This window comes from Rhipicephalus sanguineus, chromosome 2 (genome assembly GCF_013339695.2).
Source record: "Rhipicephalus sanguineus isolate Rsan-2018 chromosome 2, BIME_Rsan_1.4, whole genome shotgun sequence".
NCBI lineage: Eukaryota > Metazoa > Arthropoda > Arachnida > Ixodida > Ixodidae > Rhipicephalus > Rhipicephalus sanguineus.
This window is the reverse complement of record NC_051177.1, coordinates 179,374,563-179,394,565: the sequence shown is the minus strand read 5'-3', so window position 1 is coordinate 179,394,565 and position 20,003 is coordinate 179,374,563. Positions and strand designations below refer to the sequence as shown.

At 46.3% G+C, this 20,003-nt stretch overlaps 1 protein-coding gene across 1 annotated transcript in view; it reads left to right on the top strand.

Annotated features, from left to right (window-relative positions):
* Positions 1-20,003, top strand: part of LOC119383886 (integrator complex subunit 8) — a gene marked incomplete at its 3' end in the record, with an annotated part of 125,192 nt that overhangs the window by 36,135 nt on the left and 69,054 nt on the right. Inside the window, 2 exon segments of the mRNA XM_037652159.2 lie at positions 11,678-11,742; positions 16,919-17,058. Coding sequence (XP_037508087.1) covers positions 11,678-11,742; positions 16,919-17,058 — 205 coding nt within the window.

Below are 20,003 nucleotides of genomic sequence, written 5' to 3'. Positions count from 1 at the left end.
TGTTTGAAAGTTAAAAAATGCATTTATTACTATACTATTTAACTAACATTCACCAAATTAACAGAGAATGTAAGCAAGGCTGTCTTGAAAGAGTTCACAATCTCAGAATGACTCAGCGCCATATGTAGGACCCTCACAGCCCCTGCGAGCCGCCTCCTCCAGCCGGGCCTTTTTTGCTGCACTGCGGCGATGGGCCCTTGCTTCAGCTGTGACTTTTGCTGTCATGCTTGAAATGCGCCTCTTGTTGGCATCCTTGCTTAGGGAAAGCAATTCCTTTGACGGGAGAACTCCAAGTTCCTGAAGCACCTCCTCAAAGGATCGCACAAAACCGCACAAGCTGCTCGTGTCCAACACCGATCGCGCGCGCTGCGACCACCGACTTCACGTTCACGGCGAAGCTGTCCCGAGCGCTGCCGCGGGCGGACGTCTCCTCACTTCCATTGCATGGAGATACGCGACTTGACGTGTACGTGGACGAAATGACAGCTGCAGTAAATGCGTCATTTCGGCAAAAAAGTTCCAAAAACGATGCCAGTCCTTTTCGTTTTCCTGCCGATTCTCGGACAGACAACTCGCACCGTCCGCAGTTAGGGCATACTGCGCCGCTGACGAGGTTTTGCATCGCGTCGATCTCGCAAATAAATGTGCTTCCGCGCTCGTCCTGGCGCTTGCCTTCGTCGTCGAACATCTTTAACTTTCGTTCTGAAGCACTGACGAAGTCATCGACGCTCCGATGAAGCTCGAACAATCCAAATCGGGTGCGTCGCCGTTGACGTGACTAGGCCTAGCAGCAGACGCACCTCCCGTCGCCGGAGCTCTCTGCTTGCGTTTGGGGCGTCTTCCCTTGTACTGGTGCCTCGTCATGAACTTCCGTGAACGAAAGTCGCGTTTCTCGCTGGCATCCATGGCGGAGAAAAAACAGTAACTTGCGCAGTAGTGTTCGTTGACGTCTCGGCAAAAGCAGCAGAACGAAGAAAGCGCGCTCGCGTCCGGCTGCGCGTGGCTCCGATCATACCACGTGACTTGAAAGGACCAGTCGTGACGCTAAACTACGGTGGAGAAACGATTTTTTTCCTGTATTTTCAGCAAGAAAGCCGCGTTGCCGAAGTGGGTTCTGGGAGAAGAGGGTTAGGCCTACATGCCCGCGAAAATTCAAGAGCCGGCAACGCCGCGGAGCCAAATGCCGCATGCATGAAATTTGGGTAAATTCACGCTTTCACGAGCCACCGCGAGGGCTTTTATTGCATTTTTTGATAACTTCTTGTTGATTCTCAGCTTTGATTCTTTAATATTGTAACGGTCATGCGAAAGACAGAGAAGAGAAAGGGAGAAGAAGAGGAGAACGAAGGGTTTTTGCAAGGCCGCAGCGCGCTACCACCATCATCCATCTCCTGTAAATAAAACCCTCTCATCACAACTCGTTGTAACAGTTGTGGTGGAAGGTGCTGGGTACTCGACACCCGAAAACGGAGGCTGAACCGCAAGTTCTTCGACGGAGCCGTCGCCTTGCTGGACTCCCACCGAACTCATCTGGGCTGGACATGTTCCACAACACCGACGGACCACAGCCCCCCTCAACTTCTACGCCGAGCAGTTCTGCTCCACAGCTACGAGATGCCCGTCCCTTCGCCGGAAGGCCGGATGAAGACGTCGAGGCTTGGCTCATCCATTACAAACGGGTGAGTGCCGCCAACAAGTGGGATGTCGCTTCCCAGCTTTCGAACGTCGTGTTCTTCCTAACAGACACTGCGTTAGTATGGTATGAGAACCACGAGGAAAAGTTAACGACGTGGGACAGATTTGTTTCTGAAATCAAAGAGCGTTTCGGTGACTCCACGACGAAAAAGAAGAGAGCAGAACAGACGCTCATGCAACGCGCACAAGTGCCAGGCGAAACCTGCACGACTTACATTGAGGAAGTCATAAAACTGTGTAGGATGGTGGACTCTGGAATGAGTGAAGAAGACAAAGTTGGACACATTCTAAAAGGAATCGCCGAGGACGTTTACAGTTTCCTCATCGCGAAAGACACCCTGACTTCCGTCGCCGATGTCATTCGGCACTGTCGCACTTTCGAACAACTCAAGACGAGGCGCATCACGCCGAAGTTTGGCAGGCTAGCCAATGTAACGACAGTTGCAAGCATAGAGAGCAACCAGCCGCTCGATCTCGCATCAACGATCCGGCAAATAGTCCGTGAGGAACTCAGCCTGTACGCGCAAGCGGCACAACCAAGTAGTCATCACTCCCACCTGCCACTAGAGTTCGAGCCACACGTGGCGTCCTTCTCCTCGCATCAAGCGGCGAAGGGTATTGAGGAGTACGATCTCACGCCTCGACAACAGCCACGTCTCTACGATAGAGGCCCTTCCTATCAGGCTCGAGCACAACGAGAACAGCCGCGTTTTTATACTCGAGACCCTGTGCCTGACTACGTCCCGCTGACACAAGGACAGCACCGACCCTATTACCATGATGCGGCTTACGACCGATATGACGGATTCCAGCGAGCTGCAGAGACCCGTTACCCGCATGATAACGAACTTGCTCGTCGTCCGCAGCGGCCTAGGATTCGTTTCGACGAGCACAGCATGAGCCGCGACCCTCCCGTGTGCTACAACTGCGGTTCCACAGGACACATAGCTCGGTATTGTCGTCAACGCCGCCCATCACGAAGGACACCACCCATGTTCTCGCCACCAGGAACCGGTACATCATATGACCTGCGGACGGCCGACTTGTTTCCGAGGGACCGTTTTTCGCACGAGACTAGACGCAGCGATTCCCCAGCCTCTGAGCGGAGTTTGACACCACCATCTAACCGATCCCGTCGCTCGCCGTCCCCTCGGCGTCGTACGTCCCCTCCGCCGCCGGGAAACTAGCATCCGCGGCCGATGGAGGTGAGGTCGCCGGACGGTCTTTGCAAGATATACCTCTGCCTGTTGTGATGTTAAAAAACAAAGTGAATGTGTTGATTGACGGAATACCGACGATGGCTTTAGTTGATACTGGGGCGACTGTGTCTGTGATGAGCCTCGCCTTCAAAAATCGGCTAGGCCACAAAGTTATGTTTTCTTGGACCGACGCCATTACCTTTCGTGGAGTAGGCGGCGAGTGGCTTCATCCCCTCGGTGTTTGTGCTGTGAGTGTTTTGTTGGCTGGAAAAGTGTTTGCGTCGGAATTACTGGTTCTTCCTCGTTGTTCGCACGATGTGATTCTTGGTATCGATTTTCTTGAGCAATGCGGCGCTTCCGTCGACTGTGGCAGTGGTGAAATATCGTTAAACCAGTTATTTATACCGGCACTTTCTGAACAAAGTTCACGTGGCGAAGACAGGAACACACTCAGTGTGATCGATGAAGTGATAGCACCATCTTGGTGCCTGACACCTGTTCGTGTCTCTTCAAGTGCCGTTGATGCTGCTTGTGTTGACCTTGTAGTTGGGCCTCTCAGCATAAACTGTGCTAAAAAGAATATACTTGTGCCCTGTTCTGTCGTGTGCATGGCGAAAGGAGTCGCAACATTGTGGGCGCTGAACTGTTCTGCCACGCCGGTTGTGCTTCCTCGCGGTATGAAGATCGCATTCTTCGATGAAGCCTCATGCAGCTCAATAGCAGCACTAACTGCGGACCCCGCCACAGCTTCCTCTCCTTGCGATAATCGTCATCACGATCTAATGCTCGGTATGATCAGTAAGGCTCTCAGTACAACGGAACGGCAAGCGCTGGTACAGGTCCTTTCCCGGCATATGGCTGCATTCGACTTTGAACATGGAGATGCGCCACTTCAGCTACCGTCATCCCGCACTCGCCATAGAATAGACACTGGCTCAGCACACCCCATCCGCCAGAAGCCCTACCGAGTGTCATCCTCCGAGCGCAAAGTCATTGCCGAACAAGTAAAGGACATGATGAACAAAGGTGTCGTTCAAGAGTCGTCCAGCCCGTGGGCAGCCCCGGTGATCCTTGTCCGGAAAAAAGATGGTTCCTGGCGATTCTGCGTGGATTACAGGCGTCTAAACGCAGTGACAAAGAAGGATGTCTATCCCCTACCACGAATTGACGACGTCATTGATTGCTTGCACGCCGCTTCTTATTTTTCAACACTTGATTTGCGATCGGGTTATTGGCAAATACCTATGGAACCTGAAGACAAGGAGAAGACTGCATTCGTGACTCCAGATGGCCTGTTCGAATTTAATGTTATGCCTTTTGGCCTTTGCAATGCTCCTGCCACTTTTGAAAGATTTATGGACACAGTACTGCGCGGTCTAAAATGGGAGATATGCATGTGTTACCTTGACGACGTTGTAATCTTTGGCCGCACGTTTGAAGAACATAACAACCGTCTCAGCCTTGTCCTCGACTGCATCGAAAAAGCCGGGCTGGTTCTGAATTCCAAGAAATGCCGGTTTGGCGAACGTCAAACACTGGTTCTAGGACACTTAGTGGACAAGAATGGCGTCAGACCCGATCCTCGTAAGATTGAAGCAGTGAGCTCCTTCAAACCACCGCAGTCTGCACGAGAACTTCGTTCATTCATCGGCCTATGTTCGTATTTTCGTCGTTTTGTTCCCCGGTTTGCCGAGATCGTCTACCCACTCACAAGTATCCTGCGACAGGACGCAGCCTTCAACTGGACACCAGACTGCGACGCCTCATTCTCCCAACTTAAGTTTATACTAACGTCAGCACCCCTCTTACGTCACTTCGATCCATCTTGCTCGCCCGAGGTTCACACTGACGCTAGTGGTATCGGCATAGGAGCAGTGCTTGTACAACGTCACAGTGGTGCAGAGCATGTCGTCGCATACGCCAGCCGTTGCCTGAGCAAATCTGAACGCAATTATACGGTTACGGAACAGGACTGCCTGGCAGCTGTTTTCGCCGTCCAGAAGTTCCGCTGTTATCTTTACGGGCGACCATTCAAGATAATTACCGACCACCATTCCTTATGCTGGCTGATCGGTTTGCGTGATCCCTCTGGTCGCCTCGCACGTTGGGCGCTGCGCCTTCAGGAATACGACTTTACGGTGTCATACAAGAGTGGCCGTCGTCACGCTGACGCGGACTGCCTCTCTCGGATTCCTCTTGCCACTACCGACTGCGATGCTGATAATTTTGACGACTGTCTCGCTGCAGTTACTAGCACGTTTCCCGACGCGGCCGACTTTCAGCAAGAACAACGCAACGATCTCACCCTCGATCCGCTTTTTGTCGCCGCCCGTACTTCCCACGGCAGCGGTCGCTTTACTGTTCGGGACAAGTTGCTCTACAAGACTAACTATTCTAAGCCTGGAGCGCGTTTTCTGCTAGTTGTCCCCGAGAGCCTCCGCTCCGATGTTTTACGTGCCATGCATGACGATGCCACATCCGGCCATTTCGGCTTCGTGCGAACGCTGCACCGCACGCGGGAACGCTTTTATTGGCCGAAGATGTACGAAACAACCAAGCGCTATGTCGCTAGTTGCGAAACGTGCCAACGTCACAAGCGACCTGCCACCGCAGCGCCAGGCCCCCTTCAGCCATTGACACCACCCAGTACGCCTTTCGAACAAGTAGGAATTGACCTTTTGGGTCCATTTCCTTTATCTAACCATAGGAACCGCTGGATAATCGTCTGCGTGGACCATCTTACACGGTATGCGGAAACAGCAGCCATACCCTCTTCCACCGCTGCTTCCGTGGCGGTCTTCTTGCTGCACTCCGTGGTCCTTCGCCATGGCCCACCGCGTGTCATTATCAGCGACCGTGGCCGCCAGTTCACTGCTGATGCTGTTGAAGAATTACTTCGTATGTGCACTACACAGTTCCGTCATTCAACACCGTACCATCCGCAGACAAATGGTCTCGTTGAACGGACAAACAGAACGCTGACCAACATGCTTGCCATACATGTTTCCGCCAATCACAAGAACTGGGATGACGTGCTGCCTTTTATCACTTATGCGTACAACACGGCGAAACACGAAACAACGGACTTTAGCCCATTTTATCTCCTGTACGCCAGGTTACCGCGAAGCCCTCTGGACACTTTCTTACCCTTCATTCTGCACAATGACGATTCTGTATCGCAGACCTTGTGCCTCGCGGAAGAAGCGCGTCGAATAGCTCGTCTTCGGACTCTGGCCTCGCAACATCGTTCGAAGGAGCGGTACGACGACCGTCACGAACAAGTATCGTTCGAAAAAGGCGATTTGGTGTTGCTTTGGACACCGCAACGCAAGCGTGGATTGTGCCAAAAGCTTTTGTCACAATATTCGGGCCCATTTGTAGTCGTGGACCGTCTCAGCCAACTCACTTACGTAATAGCTCGTCTCCTGAGCAATGGTCGACGATCAAGCGGAACGCAGCTCACTCATATTGCTCGCCTCAAACGGTTCTACCCTCCTTGACCATCTTGACTCGCCCTACGGGCTTCGTCTGCTTGCGGGGGAATGTAACGGTCATGCGAAAGACAGAGAAGAGAAAGGGAGAAGAAGAGGAGAACGAAGGGTTTTTGCAAGGCCGCAGCGCGCTACCACCATCATCCATCTCCTGTAAATAAAACCCTCTCATCACAACTCGTTGTAACAATATATTAAAGAGGAGGCTTGGGGGAATACAAAACACAACAAAACACAAAATCAACTTTTTCGAAAAAAATCGCGATTTTTCGACCCGCATCTGAGCTGAACAGTGCAGGCCAATGACTCGATACATCCTAAGCGGATGGCTCTTAATTTCGACAGGCACAGCCATGTTGCCCTTAGTATGACTCCCCTTATGGGCATTAGCATTGAATGCTTAATTCCTGAAAAAGCACACATGCATAAGAGACCCAGCTATGTTTGCATACAGCTCATGCTTAATGTGTAGAATGCAATGCTAATGATAAATCCTTGTTTTCTGCTTTTGCACTGTACTGAAACTATCTACTGTCTTGGCATGCATACCTTGTAGTTTTGACAGTGCTCTATGACAACGTACAGTCGTGGTTTGCTTTTTTTTTTTTGTTCTTGTTGCTACTGCTATTCATTATGTGGCATTGATTGATTGTGTTACCTGAAGGAATCTGGTCGATATTCATCAATTAAAAGTTTACTGCAGCCAGTTTCCACAAGGTCGGCAGTAATTGCAATTGACTGCAGCCATACATAGCCAGATTATGTAATCTTACGCATATGGCAGCATAAATATTTTGTTCTGCATATAATCCGCACCCCCAACTACAAACCACGGAAAAATCAAAACTAGAAAAAAAAAGAGATCCCTGCGCTGAAGCCTCCTTTCATGCATTATTGTGGTGCGTTGCTTTAAAGCCAACTTGCACACAGAAATTTTGGTAAATTCATTAAAAGTTTTATATCGAGTTATATGATATATCGAACTAATCCCAGTTTTCTTGCAAGTTCAATATATGTGGGTTTGGCTGTACAAAGGAAACCCTCAGGGGTTTTTCAGAAGGAAAGCTTCAGGCCCAAAGAAAAATTCGTCCTTCACAAGGCATCATACCCAGGACCAATATCTCCAGCACAGTCGCTGTGCCATCTGAGCTAAGCAGTAGGCCAGGAGATAGCAGCTCGAGGCCAGATATATTGACAACTCAAAGCACAGGAGCACTAAATTTAAGTCAGCTCCGCAAAAGAATGTTAGGTGAAAGAAATTTGTGATCGACATGAGTGTGGCTTGAAGTAACAGCAAGTCCATACCTAGACATAGTTATCTGTAACTTCAAGATTTTTTTTTCGGAGAAACTCGTACGTATTTCCTTTGCGCAACAGAAACTGTTGTGTCAAAATGTACACACACTTCATAGAAAATTATAATGCATAGCCTAACATTAAAAAAAAAGTCAAATTTCACCGTGAGGGCAAAGCAATGAATGCAGTAGCAACAAATTGTAATGTTATACGAAGTGAGGCTGGCAGCTAACTCTTTTGGATCCGATCTCGCGTGACTTTACAAAACGCTTGTGTAAGAGGATACAGCCGATGCTCTTTCTGCCAACGTTACTAGAACAAACTCAGTTTCAAAGCTCCGTATCTCCGCCAGCGGAGGAGGGTGGTCCGAACGGCGGTCGCGAGAACTAGCGGCGCTGCAGTTCCGTCTTGCGCTACTATCGGCGCGTCGTCTGCTGCCACGGCATAACACTGCGGTCGCCGCGCAGTTACTCGCGGCAACTTTCTTACTGTACTAGTTAAGTGGATACTTAGGTGGATATGCATAAGGTCGTCTGCACGCATTGGCCCGCGTGCGTTGTTCATTGATTGGCTAAGAATCGATGTTCGGTCTATATTGCCACGCCCACTTCTTGTTTTATTTTGATGTATTCGGGTTTGACCAGCAAAGACGGTTATCAACGCTCGACGCTGTCCGCGAAGCAGTGTTCGAGAAGCTTCGCGATTGTAGTAGATCGTTTTGGTAAGATTGCGCGCCGCACGCGAATGTTCCAGCTTTGTCGAGAGATAACGCCGCCACCAGCGATATCGCTGGAAAGTTCAACAGCGCCTGCATAAAAGCCGACGCGCTTGACCGCTTGTCAGTTGATCGACGGTAGACGCTCTGTTCGCCGCTATCAGTGTATTGCTGTAGTTTGACTTTCAGTTTCCCGGCCACAAGTTCGGCCACATGTAAAGAGTTTCATCTCAGACCTGCTGACTGCTGCCTTCGTCGACGTCATGTCCCTGTGACAATATTTGAGCTGTCTACATTGCGCTTAACTTCCAAGCATAGGAGTTTCTAAGCGAATGAGGGTTTTCAGCGTAATTTTTATAACTACCACAATTATAGCCGCTGCCGTCTTATCTAGACCAAGAACAACCCAGCACGTTTGTAAAAGCCTTTATAGTATACAAAGAAGCGTAATTAATCGAGATACAAAAACGTGCTAGAAAAACAGTATACTCATGTCGTCTACAATTTATTGAAAACAACTTTCTCGAAAAACATCACCAATGCTTTGCAATGTTTACAAGACACGTTTTCGCGACGGCTAAACAGATACTGACCCGAAATCGGAAAATTTTACGAGAACTCGGTAAATGAAATCTCAGTGTGCGATTACATCGAACAGATGTCGTCTCTGAGCAATTTTTTCAGCAGATAGTTGTATTTTCGGTGCCTCATCTTTCTACGTCGCCTCCTTCTACGGTGCCTTAAACAATTCGAACAGATCGGCCATGGTGTGAGCACCGAGCAGTTATTCGCGCGTACTCTGTCGCCAGAAGAGTCATCAGTATTCAACTTCAGTTTTTCAACTTCACCGAGCAGATGTTCCATGCCCGCAGCGCTTCTTACACTGTACGACAGCCGTTTGCGTTTCGTGCTGTCGCCGTTCACTACGCAGTTAAACTGCTCGTAAACTACAATTATCTTTTGCACAAGTAAGTCTCCGTTCCCGAAGCAAAGTGTGGGATTGGGCTAGTTGCTATTAAATTATTAAACTGCTCAGCACAAAAAAATTTGACACGGTACACATATAAAAGACGAGGACCAGCGCTGGTCCTCGCCTTTTCTATGTGTACCGTTTCAAATTTTTGCGCTGAGCAGCCCGTTCCCGAGCCGGCGAGTGTAAAATATTCCGCACATCTTGTTCGATACCTCGTCGTAAAATCTCTCGAAAAACCACTGCTTTGAAGGCATAGCGACAGCTGAGAACTGATCGAATGTCAGTGTGATGCAACTCTCAGTCTCGGTCGTATATAGGTAATCGCCGGCCTTTCGTTTTGCTGTTCTATTTCTGGCGGCTCCTCCTAACTGGGCACTGAGCTTTCGCGGGACGCCGTGCGTTTTGGGGGGGATTTGCGCCTAAAACCCGAACATTCTGGCTTTGAAATCTGGGGTGGAAGTGCTGGAAACAAGCGCGGCACGGCACCGGGCGCGAGTTCCCACATTTCACGTGCGATCAAAACTTCTTGTCCCGCAACGACACGACGATAGTGCTTTACAATGTCGTCACTCTCAAAATGAACATCACAGACCTTGCATTTCGCAGTAAGCTTTCTATCTTTGCGATGCAAAGCTTGAATGGCGTAGGGTCTTTTGGAGGTCCGAAGAAGTGTCGTGAAGCGGAGTCGTCGTTGCGGCGCAAAGCAAGTAGGCATACCGCACTGTGAATCTGTTCGCCCTCGTTACGCTTCGTACATCATGCACGTGTCTTCGTACAAGACGCTAAGCCTGGTCAAGAACAGTCGCAAAAATGACGAGCTAACAAAGCGCAGACGACGCTGTAACCCACGTGCGCTCGTACATCGGCGGCGCCGATCACAACAAGCGCCAACCGCGGGAGCTAGACGTGACTGCAGCGCCACTAGTTCTCACGACCGCCACGCGGACCGCCTCTCCGGCGGAGCTTTTAAACTGAGTTTGTTCTAGTAACGTTGCTTTCTGCATAGTCTCGTCGCTTTGAGAGCGCACCACTTACAAGGGTATACGAGCTGCTCGCTGATGGCTGCCGAGATAGCGCGCGCGCCAGCGATCGCGACTGCGCCCTTAGAATCAAAATTCAAAGTTGCTGCACGAGCAACACCCTCCCCTCCCCCCCCTTGCATCTTTTCATGCTTGTTCAAGACGGGCGGGGCGTTCCTTCTCTGCATCGACGGCAGGCCTCCTGAGCGGGGTAATGTTATCGCATGCGCCCTTTGAGCGACGGAGATGGGCCGGCTCTTTCGATCTCTGCTTCAGCCGCATTCATCGTCCCCGCTCGTGGGCTTTTACCCGTGGTAGAACATACAATTAGCGCAGGGGGGGGGTGTTATCAAATTGGACTTTATATGGGGCATGATGGCGATGGTGACGGCGAAAACCTGTTGAGAGCGCCCATATAATTGCTATCGCCCCGCCACGTTGGTCTAGTGGTTATGGCGCTCGACTGCTGACCCGAAGGTCGCGGGATCGAATCCCGGCCGCGGCAGCTGCATCTTCGATGGAGGTGAAAATGTTTGAGGCCCGTGTACTTATATTTAGGTGCATGTTAAGGAACCCCAGGTGGTCGAAATTTTCGGAGCCCTCCACTACGGTGTCCCTCATAATCATATCATGGTTTTGGGACGTTAAACCCCAGATATTATTATTATAATATTATATAATTGCTATCACAATAAAAAGCAAATTTGAACAACTTGGTGGCTCCCTACCTCTAAAAAATTGAAACTTGTTTAAGATGGCATCTGACCTTAGTATAAACTGTGCCACCATTTTTGTTAGGCTGACTAAATATATAAGTAAAAAAAAAATGTTTATGTGTGATGAGGTGGGCAATGTTGGTGACTTGAACATGCTGAATGTAGATGTTTTAAAAATTCATTTCTATGGTAGCAACAATATTTGGAGGTATAAGTTAGAGCTTTGTTACAAGCACTCAATTAGCCACACCACTTGAAGAAAAGAGCTTTAAAGCCTCAGTAAAATACTCCTTGCTTTTTACATGAATCGTATTACTAACCATTTACATACTACATCACTGCAACCCTAAATTACCGTCTAGCATTACAACCATTCTTATGTTATTCACACTAGTGACTCCTATTCTTATATTAGTTGATGAATAGACACATATGTCGATAACATTGACATTGTTATTTTTTGTGTGGCTTGTAACGACAAAAATAAAGAAGTGTAATTGGATTATTATGCTTTTTTGTCTGAGTTATTATGAATAACAGTTATTTTCAGTTATTGTTTTTTGTGTTTAACAGGCACTGAATGCTGTTATCCCAACACTGAATGAAAAACAAGTGGGCTTTTTGAAGAATTTTGTAGGGTATGTGAGCATGCTTTTCTTTTTCATCTTTCCTTGCTTATCTTTGTTTGAGAATGTTTGCAAACATTTGAACCTTGCTATTATGAAACATAATATAATGAAGTAATGGGGCTTTGTCGGAGTTGTTAAAGAGCTGAAAAATGTTTATGCATGAGCACTTGAGTCCCAGAGACTAACATTAAAAAGACGCTGACATGATTTTGACAGATATGTGTGCATGCAGGATCATCAAGAGCCAATTTTAAGTGCTCTTGTAAGCTATAATTTAAACTGTAATTGCTGTAGCACTTCTTTCAAATTGTTCACTTGCCTCTACCCATTCTACATAGAATGTGTGAGTGGTGTTATTCAGGATTAGGTTCCAACTTAGTGTCACTGGAAAGACTTCAAGCATACCACTTTACTAAGCTTCTTTGTAATGGCATACGTATCCATAGTAATATGACGTGTTCATGTAAAATTATAACGCAAATGGCTGAAAAAAAAGCAGCAGAAACCAAGTGAAGTGTCACAATCAGTCAACTTCCATCAATTCAGCCCCGGTTAACTTGATTTATCTATGGATACAGTCTCGACCCAAGATCATAAACAGTGCCCATACATTTTTGTAGAACGTTATTTTTTCATGATCTTGATTCTTTGATTGCCTTTTGCTGGTCACCTCACATCTGCCTGGGCCTAGTAGTGAACACATTAGTGGCTCTAGTAGCAGTAGCGTTCATTTTGGTTGCACTTAAGGTACCATGAATGTGTTAAACACATGCTATCTACATTTGAAGTTGCATATTTTCGATCTTCCGAAGAAAGTGTACCTTGAAAACAATAGCTCACAATTAATTATTAGCGTGCTTAAGTAGCTCCAATGTGTGCTTTTTTTTTCCCCCACAGAGAACATATTTGTTCAAAAATTGCAGGAGTAGTCCAATCCAACGCAAAACCAAAACTGTGTACCCAACAACCTGTTCCAGTGCAAAACCAAAACCGTGTACACAATAACCTGTTAAGAGCCAGCCTGGCCAGTGTCATTTCTAAGATAGTGACCATGGATGGCAACACAATGAGCTTACGCATAGCATGACCACGGCCGCTGGATAAAAAGCACACGGGTACGGCCTGCCGCGTGCTCCGAAACCGGCGTGACGGGCCTAGTTTCCCGGACCACCGCCGCGGCGCCACCAGGGGGGGACGGGTTTCGCGGACGCCCGCGGGATCACATGCGTGGCGCGCTTGCGGCAGTTATGCTTGAGCGCGTGCGTCTTCATGCGACGCCCGAAATCTTCTCCTAAAATCCATCTAGCGTGTACACATCAGTTAATTACCGATATTTCTTGCACATTCTTGCAGCGCTTGGGAATTTTTGTTCTTGCCTTGCCCAAGATGCAACTTCGCGCACCGATCACTTTTTGCGGAAGTAATCGCGTGGGCATATTTTTTTGGTGTCCTAGAAGACCACAACTAACCAACCTGGAGGCGCTGCACCTTTCCTAATGCATCGAAATTATTTATTTTGGCTCTGAGTATGCTGCTTCAGATTTTCATTTCGAAAAAGTGATCTCAGAAACTGCAGCGGCCACTGTTTATTTGACACAAAATAAGATAAACTTCTTCCTTCTTCCAAACATGTTTATAGTACACATACGATACGGCATCGCATGCAGCTGCCATGAAATAATGCTTATCATAATTATTGTGTGACCATCTCATAGAAGGAGATTCGAATCACTTTGAAATTTCAGTGACTACATCTTCAATACTGACAATTGGGCGAGCTGTTACAGATTAATTAATATGAAAACGGTCAGACGGAAAGAGTGATGAAAAGTCTGAAAAACACACGAACACAACTGCTTGCATTCCTGCGGTTTTCAGTATTTGTCTCTTCCCGTTACGCCGTTTTCATGATCGCGTAACGAATTCAACAGTAAACATAAACATAAAATCTGGACAAAATGTGAGAAGTTAGTTTACTTATTATGAATTCAGGGTTCATCCCTGCTAGCTGCAAACGGCGGCTTGTTGCAAACACCACCTTCCCGTCTTCGCTTATCTCTCGTTTTTTTCTAGTTCCCACCTTTCAGCCCGCGGCACCTTTGCCATCGGTTCCGGTTGTTTCCGAACGCTGTCGCGTTGCGGTGGCGTGCGTTGCCCCGCAATGCCATGTGGTACTGATGTTGGTTGCCATGAAAAGCACGTGTATTCCTTTTATTCAGAGAGTTGGGTTGTCTGTGGTCATTAGCGGTACGGGGCACGGACTCAAACTTACCTCAGCAAAACATGCGGAGACAAAAAGTGCAGAAAAGCGGCTGGTGGGCGACGACAAGATTTCATTTCGAACAAATATACGCGGCAGCCAACACACACATTGCGAGCGACTCACAGGGACAAAGTTAAGGTGGGTCGCTTTTGACAGCTATACGGTAAACAAAAAAAAAGTGGGGGAGGGGGGGGGGGTAAACGCTTCCTTATACTCGTCTCTGTTTTCTTCTTATTTTTAATTATTGTTTTGTTATGCCTCCAGCTTGTGAGCCCAAATTTTGGCTTCCCTGTCTACTTCCAATCTGTGCAGGCCATAAAACCTTTCGTTTTGGTCCTTTGATGTTAACCGCTCTACAGGCACTGGCGAATCTTCGTTGCACGCCAACGTGATTGTCTTCTGGCAGTCTCCGTCATGGGCCTCCAGTGATCAGCCTTATATATACGTCAATTTGATGACATTGCCCTGCTAAGAACTGTCAAGAAATTTGCAAGCCACTTCTAATGAATATATATTTCCACAGCCTTTTCAACAAAGTTACGAGGAATGCGTCACTATATTTGTAGAATTCGCTAGTATCAAGCATCCGAAGCTGAATTACTTCTCGGCACAGTATCATGTATCAGACATCACGAAAAAGATTCAACGTATGTTTTTACATGCACTTCCTGTGTATAAAGAACATGAACGTGTATTGTCCGATGTTTCAAATAAATACTTGTCAAGTATTTTCAGAAACGTGCTGAAGAAATGTCATGGAAATCAATATGCTAAAATAACAAACGATGCATTCATTACACGCACATAAATATAACAACCACTTTTTCACACATTCAGCGCCATATAATGTTGCTACGCGCATTGTGGAATGTTCTTTCAGACACAAAGCAAAAAGTTGGTCCTGAAAAAAAAAAATGCCAGGAGCTCGGCACGTACACGGAAATTTAAGTGGCTATTTAACCAGATTACGCGAACGGACTCAACTGAATGCATGATATGTCATGAATGCGATAGATGAGATAGAAAAAAACCGCTTAGAACAGCTGAGTGAGATTGCTGTTGTGACCACCACCAACTAATTTGCTGCGGCTGCTGCCCCAACGGAGCCGCCGGCACCCGTTTTCCTTTCCCCGCCCCGTCGCGCCGCAGCGGCCGCAACTGCAACTAGGGCCGACACGCGCTCTCCCATAGAAAGCCGCCCGACGCGGCAGGCTGTACCGTGCGCTTTTTCATCCAGCGGCTGTGGCATGACAACGACGACACGCACTTTCAGTCTGATATGGATATTGAGACAATAAGTTATTTTACTTGTAAAGATAGTGGTAACAAGTCGCATCATGTGTTTCCTGAATCCTTGTTAGTAGCATGCGTCACAGGACAGACTAGTGAAATAATTAGTCCAGGGTTTGGCCGCTATCCTCTATGCAATTTGTTAGGAGTCGTCCATTAAATGCAAGAGATAAAACACAATATTGACCATACAGAGGATGACATATTGTAGTTGTCCCTGCATTTCTTCTTCAACCTAAATCTATACAAAACAAGTACCTAACTGGGATGTTTCCATGGACAGTGGCAGTGCTTGTCATGATTGCAATGAAGACAGTAAATACTGCAGTGGTGGGAATGTTGCTACAATTGCTGTAATCTGCTGCATTTCACTAAAGCTGCTACATCCGTGCTCTAAAACATTTGCTCCAAGAGAGAGTGTAGTGGCTTTTACTGTCAGGTGCAACTTTGGAGCCCACAACCACGATAATCTGCAGTTAACGTCGGATAGCAGCTGTCACTACCCTATATGAAAAGGGTCTTTACGTGGCCTGTCTTTCTCAAAGCTAAACGGGCACTGTGCTAATCAAAATTCAGTATGCACTCACGTATAATGTTGGATGAAATTATGTCACTGTTTTTGCACATAGTTTAGTGTGCTTAGGCAATTTTTACTGCAGCTGTTTGCACCTACGCCTTTGCACACACTTGTGAGAGAAGGAATGGAATGGAAAGGGGCATTTTCCAAAATGGTGGACTCTGTAGTAGACTTGTTAGGCTACACAAAGTAAGGAGAGGGATGACACAGAATGTGACCAAGGTGAACTAAAGTGCAAGGGCTACCAGAGGGACGTGAAGGGGCTATCTCACATGAATGCTGGCCCAGTGATGTTTTCTTTCGATGGCAGAAGTATGAATGGCACGAGTACTCGTCTTTCCAGGTCGCAGGTGTGTGCAGGGAGTAAACCGTAGCAACTCCACACTGTAAGGGAGACAAGCTCTGCACATATCTGTCATTTTGAGGCCACAATCACAACGACGAGAAAAACTACTCATGAGAAGTTTAACTGCAGCAAGTGTTCCAAAAATGTTCAAAATTACTTTACATCACTCGTTAAGGTAGAACCCCACAACAAGACGAAGCACACACGAAACCCTGAGGTATGGAAGGTACCTTGGTCCCGAAACAACTACAGCCTGCAATCTTTAACCCACAATATTCCAACCATACTCAACCGTACAAACACACAGCCACGTTAAATAAAATATGTCTGCGCGACTACTTTTTATCTTTATAACTTATAACAACTCATTACCCTGCATTCATGTACGAAGTGTCAATGTTACATTTTACGTATATGTGTGATATATGCTGATTGTTATGTATACAACCTTTCACTGTGAATGCTATGTAAAATCACTTTGTGACACGTGGCATGTGTGCTGCTGCCATGTAAGGGAGGGACCCTGGGCCTTCGTCAAGCTGCTGCGACAGCTTTTTGCCCAGGTGTCCTCCATATTGTTTTTTTGGTAAATAAAATTGAAGTTGAAATGGAATTGAATGAATTTTCATAGACGGAAAGGCTGATCTGGCCTGTGTTGTGATGTGCAATTTGTAAGTAATGTTTCATTTAATTTAACACTGTTTACCAGATATCTGTGCAATGCCTCAGCGGATGTAGCCAAAACACTTTCCTGCTCTGGTGTGATGCAAAAGTACTTCCCATTGGATCAGGTGACCCCACCAGGTGAAATACCACCAAAGATTCCTCTAGAGAGGATCTTCTTTTCTGGTGAGTGTACCGGCATTGTGCTTTGATTTCCTTTTTTTTGTGTGTGCTCCATTACTTTGTAAGCACACTAGCATTCTCATTATTGGGATGCCAAACAATTCTGAGCTGGTGCATGGAAACATTATATCTTAAAGCACTTCTTTAAGATAGAAAGGGTTACTGAAGCAAAAGGAAGAAGAAATTTTTCTTTTCTTGAAGTATCAGGCAGGGAACTGTACATTGTGTTTTCGTGTCCCGAAATTTACCCTAAATATCTAATGAAAAAAATTTCTGGCTACGCCCCTGCTAATGGGCACTAATGGTGAACACTTGTTACCCTTATTAGCCCTGTTGCATGGACATTTTCTGTTGCTGTTTGAAGCCAAGGACCATTGAAATTCACTAGAGTGCTTATTTGGGCCACTTTTTACGTGTCTATAGAATACAAGAAACAGTGCGAAACAAGAAAAGTGAAAGTTTATAGTATTGTTCGTCTTTTTCTGTGTGTGTGCGGGTGGGGAGGGAACTCTAGGTGTTTCATTGTCATGTGGGGTAATATTAAATTTACTGTTGGCAAAAACTGTGTGTAACATTTATCGGGTGAAAAAAAAGCTGTGTGAAGTGTTGCAACAAGTTTGAAGTGCCTACAGGACATCAAAGCAAAAGCAGATGGTTAGGCAAGGGATAGGGTAGACAAGAGAAGGAATGTATACAGCTATGCCTCAGTTGATTTTCCTAATCAGCTAAAAAAAATAGCCTCCTGTTACAATGTGGACGTGGTTTTCAACACCAAGAATCTCCATATGACCAATTCTGCATATGCATCCATGTAAAAAATGGTTGCTGAAGCATGCTTCCTATTGCAGCAAGCATATAGTATGCCCATCGTTTCATTTGTTTCGTGTCTTTAAAGTGTCTACTGCATCCCTTTTTCATGTGGACATGATACATTGGGCACACTGGTCAGTGCTTGAATATCAGGCTTAGAGAGCACCACAGCTCCTCTGAGAGGGGTACGTTATTCGCATCTTGCTGTCAGTGTGGTTGCACACCTGACCTGCAGAGCAGCTCAGTTTTCCTCCAGCACCATAACAGATTCTTCTCCAGCACCATAACAAGGAATTTCATGAGGCTTTTTCCATTCACGAATGTGTTTTCCACCTGTGCCGGTAACCTTTGATAAACCTGCTAACCAGTGAATTGAATTATCTCGATAGGTCATTTGGCTGTGAACTATGATAGTATATTTGCTACGCACACGAGGCATTAGCTGGTTCGCTTTTTTTTTTGCAATGCTCATGCCCCAGATTTTGTTTTGTTTTTAGTTTTTAATCAATGCAGAGATATAGTAAATGTGTTTTGTAGTTCTGAGGATTTAAAGACGCCATGGTGTTTCTTTTGTTGTTGTTCTTTCTTTTTATTTTCTTGCCTTCCTTGTGTTGAAAAATAAAAATGGCTTGGTTTTGAGAATAAACTTTAGTTCGAAATGAGTGCTTGTCCTGGTTTTACCTTCTTGTTTTGTCTTTTTTTTTTTCAACCTTTCCCAGTTTCAATCGTTTCTTTTAAAAACTGAGCTTTGGGAGCTGCCACTGTACCATGGATCACATATATTTCCATTAACTCAGTGGCACTGTCTTTATACTGTCTTAAAGAGGAGAGATCAGAACTTAGATAGCCACAACACAATATTTTGCCGTGCAAAACTAAAGGAAAAAGAGGAAATGCTGGTGTTTCAAATATGTTACCACTGCCAGATGTACAAGGGAAGTGCTCTTATAGGCTGGTGTACATTAGAACCATTAGAACCATTAGTGTCCATTTCTTGTGAATTTTGACAGTAGTGTGCATTTCTCCCAGCGATGTTTGAAAGTCGTGGCAGACTGCATTACGAGGTTGTGTTTTTTCAGTAATGCATTCACAATGCAAACTTATTGGCTGTACCATAGTGGCAGAGCAGGCATATTAAAGAAGCATGCATGTGTGTGTATTCCCCCCCCCTCTCCAGATGTTAAATTGTGGGCTAACATTTCCTTTGCCAGTGTGTCTCAAAATGAAAATTGTTCAATGTGCAATTCAGAATGGTAGAATGGTTGTATATATAAAAAAAAAAAAAGCCAGAATTTTTTCTTTGCATGCAAATGATTCTGATGATCATATAAGGCAATAATATGTAAAATTTCGTTGTCAGACGGGTAAACTTTAACATAAAAAATTTTTTTTACACTGAACAGAAGAGGGGCTTTGTTGCCACTGTTGTCCAATGCCAGTTCAAAATCACTCGCACTTGAAAAGGATCAGCTCTTGCAATCAACGCGTTATCTTTACATTTTAGCATGAATCATTTCAGCATAGAGTTTCTCATAATAATACCTAGAGGGAAATCTGGCGCCACCGTCTATGCGAACTTCTTAGGGGGCGCTGTTGCCGTGATGGGAATGACGGTTTATGTGTTTGCGAGGCTTATGTTGACTGGTGTTGAGTGAGGCTTCGGCTAAAAAGCGGATCTGACTGCACAAATAAAGCTTCTCTTAAAAAAAAAATTTGTAAATGGATCTTATTCACGCATATTATATTCTAGAATAAAAGTACACCCACCCATAGGCGTGCGCAAGGTTCCCCATCAGGGGGGGCGAAGGTTCATCGCAGCGCCCCCCCACCCTACTAAGTGACGGGAAGGGTCAATCCCCCCTTTAGGTGATTAGGGGGGGGCGGCCGCCCCCCGTGCCCCCCCTGTACGCATGCCTATGCACCCACCTATACAGCATAACCAAACAGCGAAAGGAAGAAACACGTGACAAGCAGTCACAGAGTGAACGCTGGCCTTGTCGTCTGCCTTCCAAGTTTAGCGGCCATTCGTTACTTTTTATCCTTCGTAAAATTGTACATCAACACATAAGTTTCCAAAGTTAAATAAAACTCGTTTCTCTGCAATGGTAAAAAAAGAAATAGGTTACTACGTGCTCCTT